At 40.2% G+C, this 15236-nt stretch overlaps 1 protein-coding gene and 1 non-coding gene across 2 annotated transcripts in view; both read left to right on the top strand.

Annotated features, from left to right (window-relative positions):
• The window catches only part of LOC129867039 (vacuole membrane protein 1-like), a 50611-nt gene that overhangs the window by 22302 nt on the left and 13073 nt on the right, over positions 1 to 15236 (top strand). The window contains exon 6 of the mRNA XM_055940146.1: positions 2572 to 2633. Coding sequence (XP_055796121.1) covers positions 2572 to 2633 — 62 coding nt within the window. The remainder of the gene's footprint in view (positions 1 to 2571; positions 2634 to 15236) is intronic.
• On the top strand, positions 1566 to 1618 carry LOC129834137 (U7 small nuclear RNA). The gene has a single exon (XR_008756214.1). It is a non-coding gene; the product is annotated as a U7 small nuclear RNA (small nuclear RNA).

The following is a 15236-nucleotide window of genomic DNA, read 5'->3' as shown; positions in this document are numbered from 1 at the left end:
TTATGAATTTATGAAAAATATGAATAACATTCCACCCATGAGGCTGCTAGGTCAGTTGACTGCAGGAAAGGGCTTCACCTGTGAACTCCCTCAGGGGTCTTCATGTGTCAATAGAGAAGAGGACAAAAACATGTTTGGAAGACTTGGTCTTTGTTATGTTGGTCTATCCCAGACCCAGTATTTCCTCGTTGCCTGCTCAGTTGGGGGCTGAACAGTAACTGAATGGTAAACAGAGCCTTATTGAGACCCCCCGTATTTTGTGTCTAGCAATAAGTAAGCAGGAGTCAGACTGGACGGGAACACAAAATCCCCAAAACACCACTTTTACTGTTAAGAACTGCTGTCTGAGAGGAGTAACACATCTCTCCTGATCCCTCCATCCCCTCAATAGCCCTACTCATTCTTATCACCCTCCTCTCATCCCCCTCTTCAACTACCTACATGAAAAGAAATACTATAGTAATACCACAGTAATATCCACAAGAAAACACTGAAGTAAATACTACAGTAATGTCCTCAAAAACACTATACACTGCCCATTCCCATTCCCCTCCCCCATATCCCAATTGGTTGCACCCATAAGTGAGAAACCTACATGCCAAGTATAGATCATACACTGAGTATACAAAACATTAAGAACACTTGCTCTTTCCATGACATAGACTGACCAGATGAATCCAGATGAAAGCTATTGATGTCACTTGTTAAACAAACTTCAATCTGTGTAGATGAAGAGGAGAAGACAGGTTAAAGAAGTATTTTTAAGCCTTGAGACAATTGAGACATGGATTGTGTAAGTGTACTAAGGCACTGCATCGCAGTGCTTGAGGCATCACTACAGACCTGGGTTCGATCCCAGGCTGTGTCACAGCCAGCCATGACCGGTAGACCCATGGGGCGATGCACAATTGGTCCATCGTTGTCCGGGTGAGGGGAGGGTATGGCCGGCCGGGATTTTCTTGTCCCACCTCGCTCTAGCGACTTCTTGTGGTGGGCCGGGCACCTGCAAGCTGACTCTGGTCGTCAGCTGGATGGTGTTTCTTCCGAACACATTGGTTAAGCGAGCAGTGTGTCAAGAAGCATTGCGGCTTGGCAGGGTTGTGTTTCGGAGGACGCATGGCTCTCGACCTTCGGCTCTCCTGAGTCCGTAGGAGGGTTGCAGCGATTGGACAAGACTGTAACTACCAATTGGATATCACAAAATTGGGGAGAAAAAGGGGTCAAAGTAATAAAAAAAAGAAAGGAAAAGACAAAATATTGAAGTGTCTTTGAACAGGGTTTGGTAGTAGGTGCCAGGCGCACCGGTTTGTGTCAAGAACTGCAACGCTGCTAGTTTTTCATCTCAGTTTCTTATGTGTATCAAGAATGGTTTACCACCCAAAGGACATCCAGCTAACTTGACACAACTTTGGGAAGCATTGGAGTCAACATGGGCCAACATCCCTGTGGAACGCTTTTAACATCTTGTAGAGTCCATGCCCTGACGAATTGAGGCTGTTCTGAGGGTAAAGGGGGGGGGGGTGTTCAGATCCTATCCGCTTATACCCTAGTCCTACAGGTATGGAAAATGTGCTATTTTAGTATTTCTCCAGTAGGTTTCCTCAAGAAGAAAGCCCACACTTCTATGCCAAGGATAATAATACAAAATCACTATAGTAAAAACTACAGTAATGTCAGCAAAAGCACTACAGTAAATACTACAGTATACTACAGTCTGCAAATCATTACAGTAAATACAATAGTATACTACAGTCCACAAAACACTACAGTAATTACTATAGTATATGGGCAATTTCACAGTAAAAGATGTTTCACTTTAAAATGTATGTCAAACAAAAACTAGTAATTGCAAAGTAAAAAAAAAAAAAAGCGTTCTTGAAAAAAAAAACATTCTTGACTACTTTGAAAAATGTCAGTGCACATGCAAAGTTTGGTAACAATGACAGTTTGTGCTGTTTGTATAACGTTGCAATAATTGTTTTTTGTTTGACATTTTAAAGTGAAAAATCTGAGTCTCAGCATCATCGGTTACTAAATTGCCCATATACTACAGTAAAAATAAAACACTACAGTAATTACCTTAGTACAGTATATACTACATATTTTTTTACTACATTATTTAAACTATAGTAAACTGTAAATACTACATTATACTACAGTCATGTCTGAAAAAACACCAAAGTGAATACTATAGTATTTTTACCATATATATAGTATTTATACCATAGTATGTTTTAATGTGTGTGTTCTCTATGTATCAACAGTAGCCTCAAACCCTCCCTCCCTCACCCTGCCTGTCTGTGTACAGTCATTTCTCTGACCTGAGTGCATTTATGTGTCATAGGGGCTCAGACTTTTGTTTCTGGCCTTGATGACAAAGGGCCACATCATGGCTGGTTTTGTGCTAAACGCCCGTCAGTCACCAAGTGTGGTGTTGGTTGACTACAGGGGGTCCAATATAAGGAGTATTAATGATCAAAACCATGAGTGTACTGCCCCGGTCGGGCCTGTATTTACCCCCCATAACCTCATGGTCTACTGACTGACTGTCTCTCTCTTTCTTTGATACAGAAACTGTTTGTGATCATAACCTTCAGCAGGCACATAGTGGAGCAGATGGTGTCTCTGATTGGGTAACTAACCTAGCCATTGAGTAATATTGGGCCGCCTCTGAAGAAATGGAAATGTGTGTGTCTGTGCGTACGTGTGTTTATGTGTGTATGTGTGCAGGCTTGCGTGCGTGCTTGTGTCTCTGTGTCACGGGGGAGGCAGGGGGACAATGAGGGGGGCAGTATCACACATGAATACGTTCATTTGGAACATGACGGTTGAGAGAAGTTCAAGTGTGGCATTTTGAGGTCGTTCGTGCCCCTTTTAGGAAAACCGGCTCTAATTTCGTTCTGACTGCGACGCAGGTCACTGACCGAAATGTTAGCATCAATTTAACAAGGGGATTTTTGGAAGATGCAGTGTTTCATGGAATACACTTTATTTTCCAAGTGTTTTGACAGACCCTGGAAGGGTGTGGTGATTATACAGTATAATGTATTTGTGCTGCTCTGGTAAGATTTATCTTTTGTCCCCTCAGTATCTTTTGTAGTCTGGATGCTAACTGATGGCCATGCTCTAACACTTGGTGTGGATGGCTATGGTTATGAGTATGTATGTAAGACTGTTTCTCAGGTTAGGATGAACCGTCTCTGGCCTACGGTCTGGTTGAAATCTAGTTTAAAATAGTGATACAGTGTGTCACTGCTGTCTCTCGCTTTTCCATGGTGACCTTAGACTGACTGACTGCTCTCTGCTCTTCATTTGGTGTCATATGACACTCCAGTGGAAATGGGGTCGGTTGATATCGACGTATAAAGACATTTCACACATGCCGTAATGAGTGGAGCAACAACTGTGTACTTTTTCCGTCTGTTGCCCACCACTGGCAACTTGGTGTCACCCTCCCAGACTGATCTGATCTCAAGTTAGACGTCACTGTCACCAACCCTGTGGTCTGGCCTTCCAAGCCTCCTGCTAATAGAACCTTCACACCAACCCACCTACCCTGCCTGCCTCTCACACTAATACCCACTTCACATTACTGAGCCGAGGTGTGCCGTGCCAAGTTATGCATCTACCATAAACGTGATGGAAGAAAACTATGTACAAAAAAATGTATCAGAGCCAGCACAGTACAATTCGGGTCAGCACAATACTGTGAAAAGGTTATATAACCCTGCCTGTATGAAGGGCTGCCTGCTGGGCACAGATAGGAGGAAGCAGGCTTAGGCCTTGGAGGGTTGGTGCCCTTGTCGAGGTGTCAGGACCAGGGTGTGTAGCAGGAAACTACCCTCGGTCTGTACACCTGCCAGTTGGGGGAGTGGCCCTTGCTGTGTATACCTAACATGGTGTTAAATTGGCACCTGAGACATCGCACGCACGCATGCACGCACACACACAGACACACACACACACACTGCTGTGCTGAAATCAGACTGTGAGATTGCATCAGCTCACATCCTTTTTCAGCAGTTGTTTTTCCTGCTCTTTTCTTTGTTTCAAGAATACATACTCTTTAGTGCTGGTTTTAATAACAATCGTTGTCTTTTTTCTCTAATTTGTTGACAGGATTATTCCCAAATTGAGGTTACAAAAAACAGCAGAATTTGGTTAAAGTTGATTGGTCATTACAAGGGTTCATAGAGTTTTATCATTCATGAGGGTTTTCAGCATTTCTGTTGACATGCTTTTCAAATGTATTTATTTGAATATAGGCTATTTATTTAACTATCATATAAATCTTATGAACATTTTATAGCTGTCAGTGCGGTGTGTGTGTAATGATGGGTGGATGGAGTTGGTTTCAGGCCCTAGCCATTGATATACAGAGGTGAGTGAGCTATCAGAGGTGATTGGCAAGTTTTACTATGAGTCACAAACTCTCCTTTTTACAACCTGTTAACCGTCAACTTCCTTCCTGACTGAAGCCCATCCACCTTGACAATTGCCTGATAGTCAAGCTTTCTCACAGAAACTGTCATCCTGTGATGGCTCTGTGACATATCCACGTCACACATCTTCACTATTATTAACCCTTTACGGACTGACCACACCTTCACTTTTAACCCTTAAGTATTAACTCTTTAATTACCAACCCATGCCCATTGCCACTTTTAGGTAATCCTTTAGGTGCTTGTCCACATCTTCAGTGTTAACCCATTCATTGTCTGTTTTTGTCTGTTTATTGTCGTGTTGACCAGTGTTACTTTTTCCTTTTTTACCTTTTTTTATGCACAGCAAATTGGCCAGTATCATTTAATGTAGATTTTTCAGTGTAACATCTCTAGTGTTGATTCAGGAGTTAAATTAACTCTGTAGAACTCAGTGGTGTAAAAAAAAACCAGTGTTGGTGTTAATAACCAGTGCTGAATCAAAACCATGCCCATCCTAATCATATTTCCCAGCATGCTCTGTTGCGGGTTGATTTTTAGAATGTTTGATTAATTCATCTAATGTTACTGAAATATAAGTAACGGAAATGTTTCTAAAATAATCCAATCTTTAACTTAGATTTATTGCACCCTTTACTGAAATGGTTGATCCAGTTTAGATACTTTAGGTAGTCTCATATGTTAGTCTTCCCAACCCTGGCAGTCATTCTGAATGTAGGTTGCAGGTGAATAAAAATGCCAAATGTTGGATATCCCCACTCTGGCTGGATTCCAATAGGAATTACACATCACTTTGCAAGCCAACATAATGTGACTTGCAGGCCCGATGTGGCCTGTAAACCATGAGTTTCAGGCCACTGTTTTAGGCTAAAACTAGGCTCTCAAAATAAGTATTGTATTGTCATGAATAATACAATTTTAAGGTTCTCACTGGGTGAAGGCCACAACATTAATGAACACAACGATCATATCTCTGTCACTAACAAATACAGTCATGAGTGGTAACTCTACAATTAATTTGAATCCCAAGGCAACCTGGGAAATGCAAATAAGGCTTTACACTAAGCAGTGTATTAATCCAATCCAATATGGAAGCGATAGATGGGAGGGAGGGGTTGAGAGGAGCTAAAGGATGGGACTAATAACAACAAAAAATATACAGTGTTTGTAACATGTATGTAGGTTCAGAACTTTTGTGAAACAGCACAGTTAAAAACATATGGCAAATAGAAAATAAATTCAGAAATAGATGGGAGTGGTTGAGGGTAGCGATAGGATAGGAGTGAAAACAAACAAACGATAACTATTGTAAAATAGATTGTATCCGTAAAATGTATATAGTATGTTTAAGTTGGAAGTAGAAGCCTAAGTGTTGTTGTTCATTAGTTTACTCCAATTAAGGGAGGTGTGGTAGGTTAGAGGAAAATAAGAAAGAAAATCTGAAAAAAAACAGTATTCATTTAACACAGGAAAATGTGGACCCGTACAGACACTGGAACAGTATTCATTTAACACAGGAAAGTGTGGACCCGTACAGACACTGGAACAGTATTAATTGAACACAGGAAAGTGTGGACCCATACAGACACTGGAACAGTATTAATTGAACACAGGAAAGTGTGGACCCGTACAGACACTGGAACAGTATTAATTGAACACAGGAAAGTGTGGACCCATGCAGACACTGGAACAGTATTAATTGAACACAGGAAAGTGTGGACCCATACAGACACTGGAACAGTATTAATTGAACACAGGAAAGTGTGGACCCGTACAGACACTGGAACAGTATTAATTGAACACAGGAAAGTGTGGACCCGTACAGACACTGGAACAGTATTAATTGAACACAGGAAAGTGTGGACCCGTACAGACACTGGAACAGTGTTGCATTTAACACTCAGTATTGATTTAATATTGTAACATTTCCTGTGTGTCATTGTTAATCAATGCTATATCAATTCCTTGGATTATTTTTTAACATAGCTTTTTATATGTATTAAATATCATTCTTTCAGTCATACAGCTTAGGTTTTCTCATGTCTGTTGGTTGCAGTCAGCAGTGCTGCTGTGCTGCTGTGGACTGTAGAAATATGGTACAAATAGTTGTTACAAACTCATGTAACAGTGTTGTCTGTAGAACATTCTTAAAACATACAAAACCGTTATGGTTTTAGTGATGTTTAGACAGAGGAATAGAAGATGGTACAGTGTCTTCAAAAAGTATTCGTACCCCTTGACTTATTCCACAATTTGTTGTGTTACTGCCTGAATTCAAAATTGCTTAAATCGATTTTTTCTCACCCATCTACACAAAATACCTCATAATGACACAGTGAAAACATGTTTTATAAATATTTGCAAATTGATTGCAAATGAAATACAGAAATACCTAATATACATAAGTATTCATACCCCTGAGTCTTTCTTGGTAAGTCTCTAAGTAATTTGCACACCTGGAATGTACGACATTTACACATTATTCTTCTTACAATTCTTCAAGCTCTGTCAAGTGGGTTGTATATCATTGCTAGACAGCCATTTTCAAGTCTTGACATAGATTTTCAGGCCGATTTAAGCCACTCAGGAATATTCACTGTCTTCTTGGTAAGCAACTCAAGTGTAGATTTGGCCTTGTGTTTTAGGTTATTGTCCAGCGGAACGGTAATTTGACTCGAGCAATTTTAGCTTTTCATTTTTATTAACTTGTAAACATTTCTAAAAACACAAGTCCACGTTGACATTATAGGTTTTTATGTGTAGGCCAGTGGCACAAAATCTCAATTTAATCCATTTTAAATTCAGGCTGTAACACAACAAAATGTGGAAAAAGTCAAGGGGTGTGAATACCTGAAGGCATTGTGTCTGCTGATATCTCTGCTTTCGCTATGGGTGTATCACAACAGTTTCTAACATATTTATCTATGGACACTTCATGAAAACAGACCCCCTGTATCTCTTAGTAACTGATGAGGAAACGGCTCTTCCAGGCCCCAACGGTTTTCCAGTACAGCCAGTTATTATATAGTACAAGGGTTCTATCTTGACTGTTAATGTTGTGACATGTTTTTTAACCTATAGTATTCATATTTTATAGTCTTCAGACAGATATATAGTATCTGTCAATTTTTTTACCCATTGTTTTTTATTTACACAAACAAACAATGACTGTATTGCATCATTGCAAATGCTGTGCTTACAAATCTTATTTTTAATTGTATTTATTTTTTACAGTATATGTTGGAGCTTTTAAGTGGGTTGTGTCACGCCCTGACCATAGAGAGCCTTTTTATTCTCTATTTTGGTTAGGTCAGGGTGTGACTAGGGTGGGTAATCTAGACCACAGCATTCTACCCGGCTCCAAGGCCGGACCCGTGGTCTGGGCGGGGGCAAAGTCCCGCTCCAGAGCCGCCACCGATGCTGGATCCGCGGGATGAGCGGGTTCTTTGTCCCGCACCAGAGCCGATGCTAGATGCCCACCTGGACCCTCCCCTATAGAGTCAGGTTTTGCCGGAGTCCGCACCTTTGGGGGGGGGCGTTGTCTTTGATTGGGGATCATATTTAGGCAGCCATTTCCCCACTGTTTTTTTGTGGGATCTTGTTTATGTGTAGTTGTCTGTGAGCACTCCATAGCTTCACGTATTGTTTGCTGTTTTTTTACCTGTTTTGTGCGTTTCACGAATAAAAATATGTGGAACACATATCACGCTGCGCCTTGGTCCGAATGTTGTTTCGACGATCGTGACAGGTTGAAATAACAGTTAACTGACTTCTCAAGTTTTATTAAATCAATTTGATCTAGTTTATAGATTTGACATTCTCCTATTTTTTCATTGAACATTCTGAAATAAATCAAAGCCATATTTGTATTGGAATTTTATAGTTTAACGATTTAGCCATATTTACTCTCTTGCTCACTGTTCCTCAGTTCCCTCGTCGTTTTATATTGTTTTGTTTCAACACCATTGTGTACAATTGAATTTCAAGAAGCTGACTCTACCATGTCTGCCTCAAAAGGAAAGAGGAGTGAAAGCATTAAGTCATGTCATTCCTTATTCGGTTATTATGAATGAAGCGACCTTTGGACTTGTGGTGATTTCACTCTGACATGATATGACAGTATTCATTTCCCTCTTCTTATTATTCAGTCAGGTTAGCCATTTATTGTAACTGCGACGATACATATAGGTCAATGCCCTTTTAACCTCACACAGAGAAACATGACGCAAAATTAAAGTACTGACAAAAAGCTGTTAAAAGCAAATGTTTAAACACAAGTTGTTGGACTATTCTCAACTTGTAAAGATACATTTCTCTATTGCTCAGCCAGTTGGCTGTTGTTCACATGTGAATGTATCAGAAAGATTTCATAAAAATCTTTTTGGCATTAAACAGCCTAATTTGTGTGGCTCAGACAGTTTGTCCCAGGAGATTTGAGGATGTGCCCTTTTGATTTGAGTCCATCTGAACATCTGCTAAACAATAGGCCGGGGAAGGAACCTCTGGCACACAACTTAAAAAGAACCATTATATACGCCGTAAATTCGCCTCTCACAAGTCATAGCATCACTTTTCGCCAAAAAAATCTATTCCCATCGATCATTTAGGTCATTTTGAAAACATATACCTGAACAATATTCTAAATTATTAAAAACAGAAAAGTATATGTGGGTAAATTCTGTTTAGATTTCAAAATTGAAACACAATTGAAAGGAGATGTACTTGCTCCATACATCTGCTAGTAATGTATGTAGTAATAAAACACATATCAATAATTTTTTGATGGATTGTTAAACAATAATAGAAAGGTTTGATATGATGTGGTGGTCCTGATAAGACATGTAGCTACCCGTATATTATATTTGATAACTTATGATGATGCCTCCTCATCAAAAGAGAGTACTTTTCCTTTCATGGTTGTCATGTTTTATCAGAATGTGCCCCTCTCATCTCATTTAGCTTCTGATTGAACTCTTCTGATTTAAGTGGTGTTGGTGTGCCTGTAGGACGCACTCTTTCCTGTGGTCAAAAATAAATATCCCAATGCTCCAGGGCATTGATTGGGGACATTGCCCTGTGTAGGATGCCGACTTTCGGATGGGATGTTAAACGGTATCCTGACCTTGTGTGGTCACTAAAGATCCCATTGCGCTTATTGTAAGAGTAGGGGTGTTAGCCCCGGTGTCCTGGCAATTTTTTTATCTGGCCTTTATACCAGCATGGCCACCTAATCATCCCCAGCTTCCAATTGGCTCATTCATTCATTCCCCCCCCCCCCCCCCCCCGTAACTATTCTCCAGTTCGTTGCTGTAAATTAGAATGTGTTTTCAGTCAACTTACCTGGTAAAATAAAAAATCTATAGAACATTAAAATCATAAATAGACGCTGGCATTATGGTTGTGTAATGCCAGCATTACACAACCATAAATACAGAAGGTTTCATCACATCCTATCCGTGTTTATTGTTGCCAAACCATTCATAAACAAATCACAGTGGATAGATCATGCTACTTCCTGTGTGATCTGATGTCCCACAGCTGCATGGCACACCAGACTCACAACCCCCCCCCCCCGCACAAGTCTCAATGATGACTCTCGTGGTGTAATCAGATAGCCAGAATGTTTTTTTTTTGTTACATTCCCCCTTTACTTCCCTCTCCTATCTCTGATAAGAGACCAGTCAATGTGGTTGGGATTCCAGAGACCCATTGGAGGAAACACACACACACACACACACACACACACACACACACACACACACACATCATTGTAAGTTCCTTACTAGAACTGGATAGATTGGTTGTTTTCCTGTGTTAAACATGCTAGATAAGCGTCAGTAATGAGAGCTCAGTGATTCAATATTAATTTCACCACAAGCCCCAGCCTGAGAGATGGTTGATGTCTCTAGTAGGGATGTGTGTTTAGACTGTTTAGACTGGGGTGGTGGTGAGACTGGCGGATTATGCAAGATGTTCAACACAACAGCCAAATCACATGTAGGAATGAAAAGGTTCTTGATGATTTTATTGTAGGGTTGCAGATGCTGATTCGGTGTCTGCAGAACTACAGCGTGGCTGGTCTAGGCCAGGGATTTCTAAAAGGTTTGTCGTTGTGGCTACGTCCTCCTCGGAGGTGGCTTGAGAAAGCTTACGTGGTTCACCTTCACAGCAGAAACAAAACAACATTTGGGAACCATTGGTCCATGTTAGCTGTGCGTGTGTGTTTTGTAGCACTTACACACTTACTGTAGCTATACTTTACTTACATTTGTGTTTATCTTGAAAACAGCAGAAGAATTCCCTGGTTGATAATCCTTCACCTTGATTGAAGCCCATCTAATTACCATAGTCAATCAGCCACTGTAACATGTAGTGTATTGTAATTCAGTAATCCTTCAGACTGGGTGTCAATGGAGGGGACTATTGGTGAGAGGTCCATTGATATGCTGGGGGAGCTGTGGTGAAAATCCAGGCTGACTGGGGTCTCCCTGTGAATGACAGAGTGATGGAGAAGGGAGAACAGGGGTCCTCCATGAGAAAGCACTCATTTCCATGTGAGTCCATCGCTCAGTGTGGAGCACATTATCAGCACAATGCCCATGCAGATGGCCTTTCCTGCCCCCGAGACCAACTAACAATACACAGTAGGCTTAGCCCTGTGAGCCCTGCCCAGAGGGAGTGCTCGGAGGTTCGAGAGCGAGAGAGAGAGATGTGCCTGGGTTAATTGTGTTGGTATCAGTAACTGCCCAGCTATTAAGATCTGACAGAGAATTATCCACATTTCCTCAGTAATTCAATCAGTATTTTACCAGATACTAAGTAATTGTTCCAAATGAAGGTACATTTTAGGCCTAGGCGATGAGTTAAATTTAATTTAAGTTTGATTCTTATGATGACTACTCACCTCTCACAAGACTCTATTTGCGAAGCCAAAATCAAATCAAAGTTAAATGAATGGCTTTGAGTGGAACCCCTTCATGTTTATTCCAGGGTTAATAGATTACATCACGGAATGCACCTCACTGGTCCTATAAATAGCCCGAGCCTCTTTAAGAAATATGAGCAAATTCTACCTATTTATGCATTCTGCAGGGAGGTTGGGAGTTGTTTGAGGGTTTTGGATAGGGCTGGGTGGTGTGTGTGTGGGGGGGGGGGGGGGTTGCAGGGAGGGCCGACAGGGCAGACCACAGGATTTTCCCCCTTACGTTGTTAGTTGTTAGTCACTGGCTACTGAGAATGAAGGCTGGGAGGGACGGGTCACCTAAGAAAGCCCTCACAAAGATGGCATTCATTGATCAAGCCAATGGCCGGCCGGGCCAGCTCTCTCTAGGAGAAACACAGTCAGATCCCTCATTTAGGAGGACAAGAGAGAGGGAGTGAGGGATGGTGGGCCAGATTGGCGGTGACGGTTTTTATAACGCCGTCGTTAAGTTTAATGCAAGTCATAGCGGGGAGCCCGTTTTCTCATCTCCTCTCATTATGATTACGTGTCTTGGCTCTCCTCAAATGACAGATTTCTCTCAATCGGAGAGGGATTGAGAAATACACAAGAACTTGGAGAGTTTGCTCGGTCTGTCCAGACCTCAGAAAATAATATGACTTATTAAGTGGAAGTTATTAGGTGATGTTTTTATTTATTTAATTTGTGTTTAACATGCAAAGACCTTTGCGGCTAGAAAACTTATTTTGCGAGAGCGACATGGCTAGAGGTCAGTAGGAAATATGGTACAGGTGATACGTACAGTGTCTTAAGAAAGTATTCATACCCCTTGATGTACTCCAAATTTTGTTGTTACAATTCAAAATGTATTAAATATACTTTTTTTTCTCACCCACCTAAGCACAATATCCCCTAATAAGTGAGATTTTTATTTTTAATCTTTGCACATTTATTGTTAATTAAATACAGAAATATCTAATTTACATAAGTATTCACATCCATGAGTCAATACATGTTAGAATCACCTTTCGTGGCGATTACAGCTGTGAGCCTTTCTGGGGAAGTCTCTAAGAGCTTTGCACACCTGAAAATTCTTCAAGCTCTGTTAAGTTGATCATTGCTAGAAAGCCATTTTCAAGTATTGCCATAGATTTTTAAGCCTGTTTAATTTAAAACTTTAACTAGGCCACTCGGGAACATTTTAATGTCGTCCTGGTAAGCAACTCCAGTGTGTTTGTCCTTATGGTTTAGGTCTCCCAGTGTCTGGTGGAAAGTAGACCGAACCAGGTTGTCCTCTATGATTTTGCCTGTGCTTAGCTCCATTCCATACATTTTTTTATCCTGAAACAACTCCCCAGTCCTTAATGATTACAAGCATACCCATAACATTATGCAGCCACCACTATGCTTGAAAATATGGAGAGTAGTACTCAGTAATGTGCTGTATTGGATTTGCCCCAAACATAACACTTTTTATTCAGGACAAAAAGTGAATTGCTTTGCCACATTTTTTTGCAATGTTACTTTAGTGCCTTGTTGCAAACAGCATGAATGTTTTGGAATGTTTATTCTGTGCATGCTTCCTTCTTTTCATTCTGTCAATTAGGTTATTATTGTGGAGTAACTACAATGTTGTTGATCCATCCTCAGTTTTCTCCTATCACAGCCATTAAACTGTAACTGTTTTAAAGTCACCGTTGGCCTCATTGTGAAATCCCTGAGCGGCTTCATTCTCTCCGGCAACTGAGTTAGGAAGGACGCCTGTATCTTTGTAGTGACTCTGTGTATTGATACACCATCCAAAGTTCAATTAATAACTTCACCATGCTCAAATGGATATTCAATGTCTGTTTTTTAAAATGTATTTTTAGCATGAGCTGGCACACATCCAGAGAAAACTATTTTGTGTAGAGGTGCTGACTAAAGGCGAATGAACTGCATGCTATAAAATTAAATAAAGAGAGTCGAACACTCTCTTTATATAAAACTCCCAATAATTGAATGGGTAAAACACCGTTTCGGCATCACTGTGCCTTCTTCAGGGTAATGTCATGAATGCTTGAATCAGGTTATGTAGAGAAACAATAGTGACAATGACAATAGTGAGGGGTGTGTACATAATTATTAGGTTGATTAAGTGAAACTTAAAAGACAATAGTTTCAGCATATTGCATATATTAGGCTATTGTTATCATATGGAAACATAATTAGATATTGTACATAATATTAGCATCAACATACATTATTGTTTAATTTAATTTCACATATATTTAATAGTTTCCAATTTCATAACATTTTTGTTACATGTAATCTTTTGGTTCAACCATCGTGCATAATAAGCTTCTTTTTTTTATTCAGTCTAGCATTTTAAATTCAGGCTGTAACACAACAAAATGTGATAAAAGTCAAGAGATGTGAATACTTTCTGAAAGCACTGTGTAGCACATTGAGGGCATCTGAAGTGCCACTGGTACACAGTGTTATGTTCTCTGTGTGTTTTTTATGGTACAGATGAATAAGAGTGGGTGAAGTAAGGGGTCAAATTAATACTCTGGGTCCGGTGTCGTGTGTCGGGCCCTTCAGTTTGGTGTGATCTCTTCGCATGACATGCTACTTCCTGCTAGATTCATCCCTGATTCATTTGTTTTTGTCTCCTGTTCCCTCCTAGACCTAGACAATCCACCCGGCCATCAAAACTTGGCTTCATATGTTCATGTCCAAGCTGTGGAGCTACTCATCTATTTATGAATCAGTTTGTTTATTCTGTGATGATTTTAGCCGTGTTGATGAATTCAGCCACAAACAACGATTATATTGTATGCCTTGATATAACAGCACAATTCCTGTCTGATCTTAGTCAGCATCATGAGTGTTTTGTATAATGTAGCATCAGACTGTGGTCTGTTATGATGCTCAAGTCTGTATAATGCTGACTTCAGCACTTCTCCCCAGAGCTTGAAGACCAGTCATCAAAGAACAGTCCAGTCCAACTCTGTTCCTCCTGAGTCCTGAGTCACAGGCCTGCTTTACGGCTCTGCCTGTCCGTTTATAAGAACACGAAGCAGGGCAGGGCACAGTTCCAACTAAGGCCACTCATTCAACATTAACACAAACAAAGCAATTGTAAAAGTGCCCATTCAGAACAATGGCAGCCAAGATAATGAGTCAAAGGATGTGTTTTAGTAGGGGTTTGTGTGTAAATAGGGGTTATTTATAAAAACGTACCGTAAAACTGTTTTACATTTACTACCTGTTGTTCCCAACGGGTAATTTCCCCATACAAAGAGCCTAGACTAAATAACAACTATTGGCTCTCTTATACATATTTAACACCTTGAGGCAGACATCGGTGTTCAATTTGATTAGATTAGATTTTTCTTATTTTTTTTGACAAATGAATGGAAGAATCTGTTACTTGATTGTACTTGCATGTTATTTAGTAATAAATGATCATTCTTTGCATGTTTAGTCATTTTTACCATTGGTCATCAACTAATGGTTTTAAATGTTTTATGTTTTATTTATTTATATTGAGAATCTAAATGTAGTCACTATTTTTCAATGTTTTCGGTTTTGGTTGATGGACCATAAATACCTTTTCGCCTGAGGTAATAACAGTGGTTGTAAAGCACTTGTACTAGCAACAAAAATTGCTATTTTGTAGTTAAAATAGCTCAAACTGTATTGTTGTAGCGTTAGGAGGGGGCCAATGAAGTAGGTCTTGAACAGCACTTTCACTGGCTGTCTGTTCATTAGACAGACACACATCCTGCCCAACGTGTATGCACAACCTAGCCCTAGCCTCAAACACAAAATGTTGTTACTTGTTATTGTGTTATTTTTAAAGTGATGTA

This window comes from Salvelinus fontinalis, chromosome 2 (assembly GCF_029448725.1).
Source record: "Salvelinus fontinalis isolate EN_2023a chromosome 2, ASM2944872v1, whole genome shotgun sequence".
Taxonomy (NCBI): domain Eukaryota; kingdom Metazoa; phylum Chordata; class Actinopteri; order Salmoniformes; family Salmonidae; genus Salvelinus; species Salvelinus fontinalis.
This window is presented reverse-complemented; position numbering and strand designations above follow the sequence as displayed.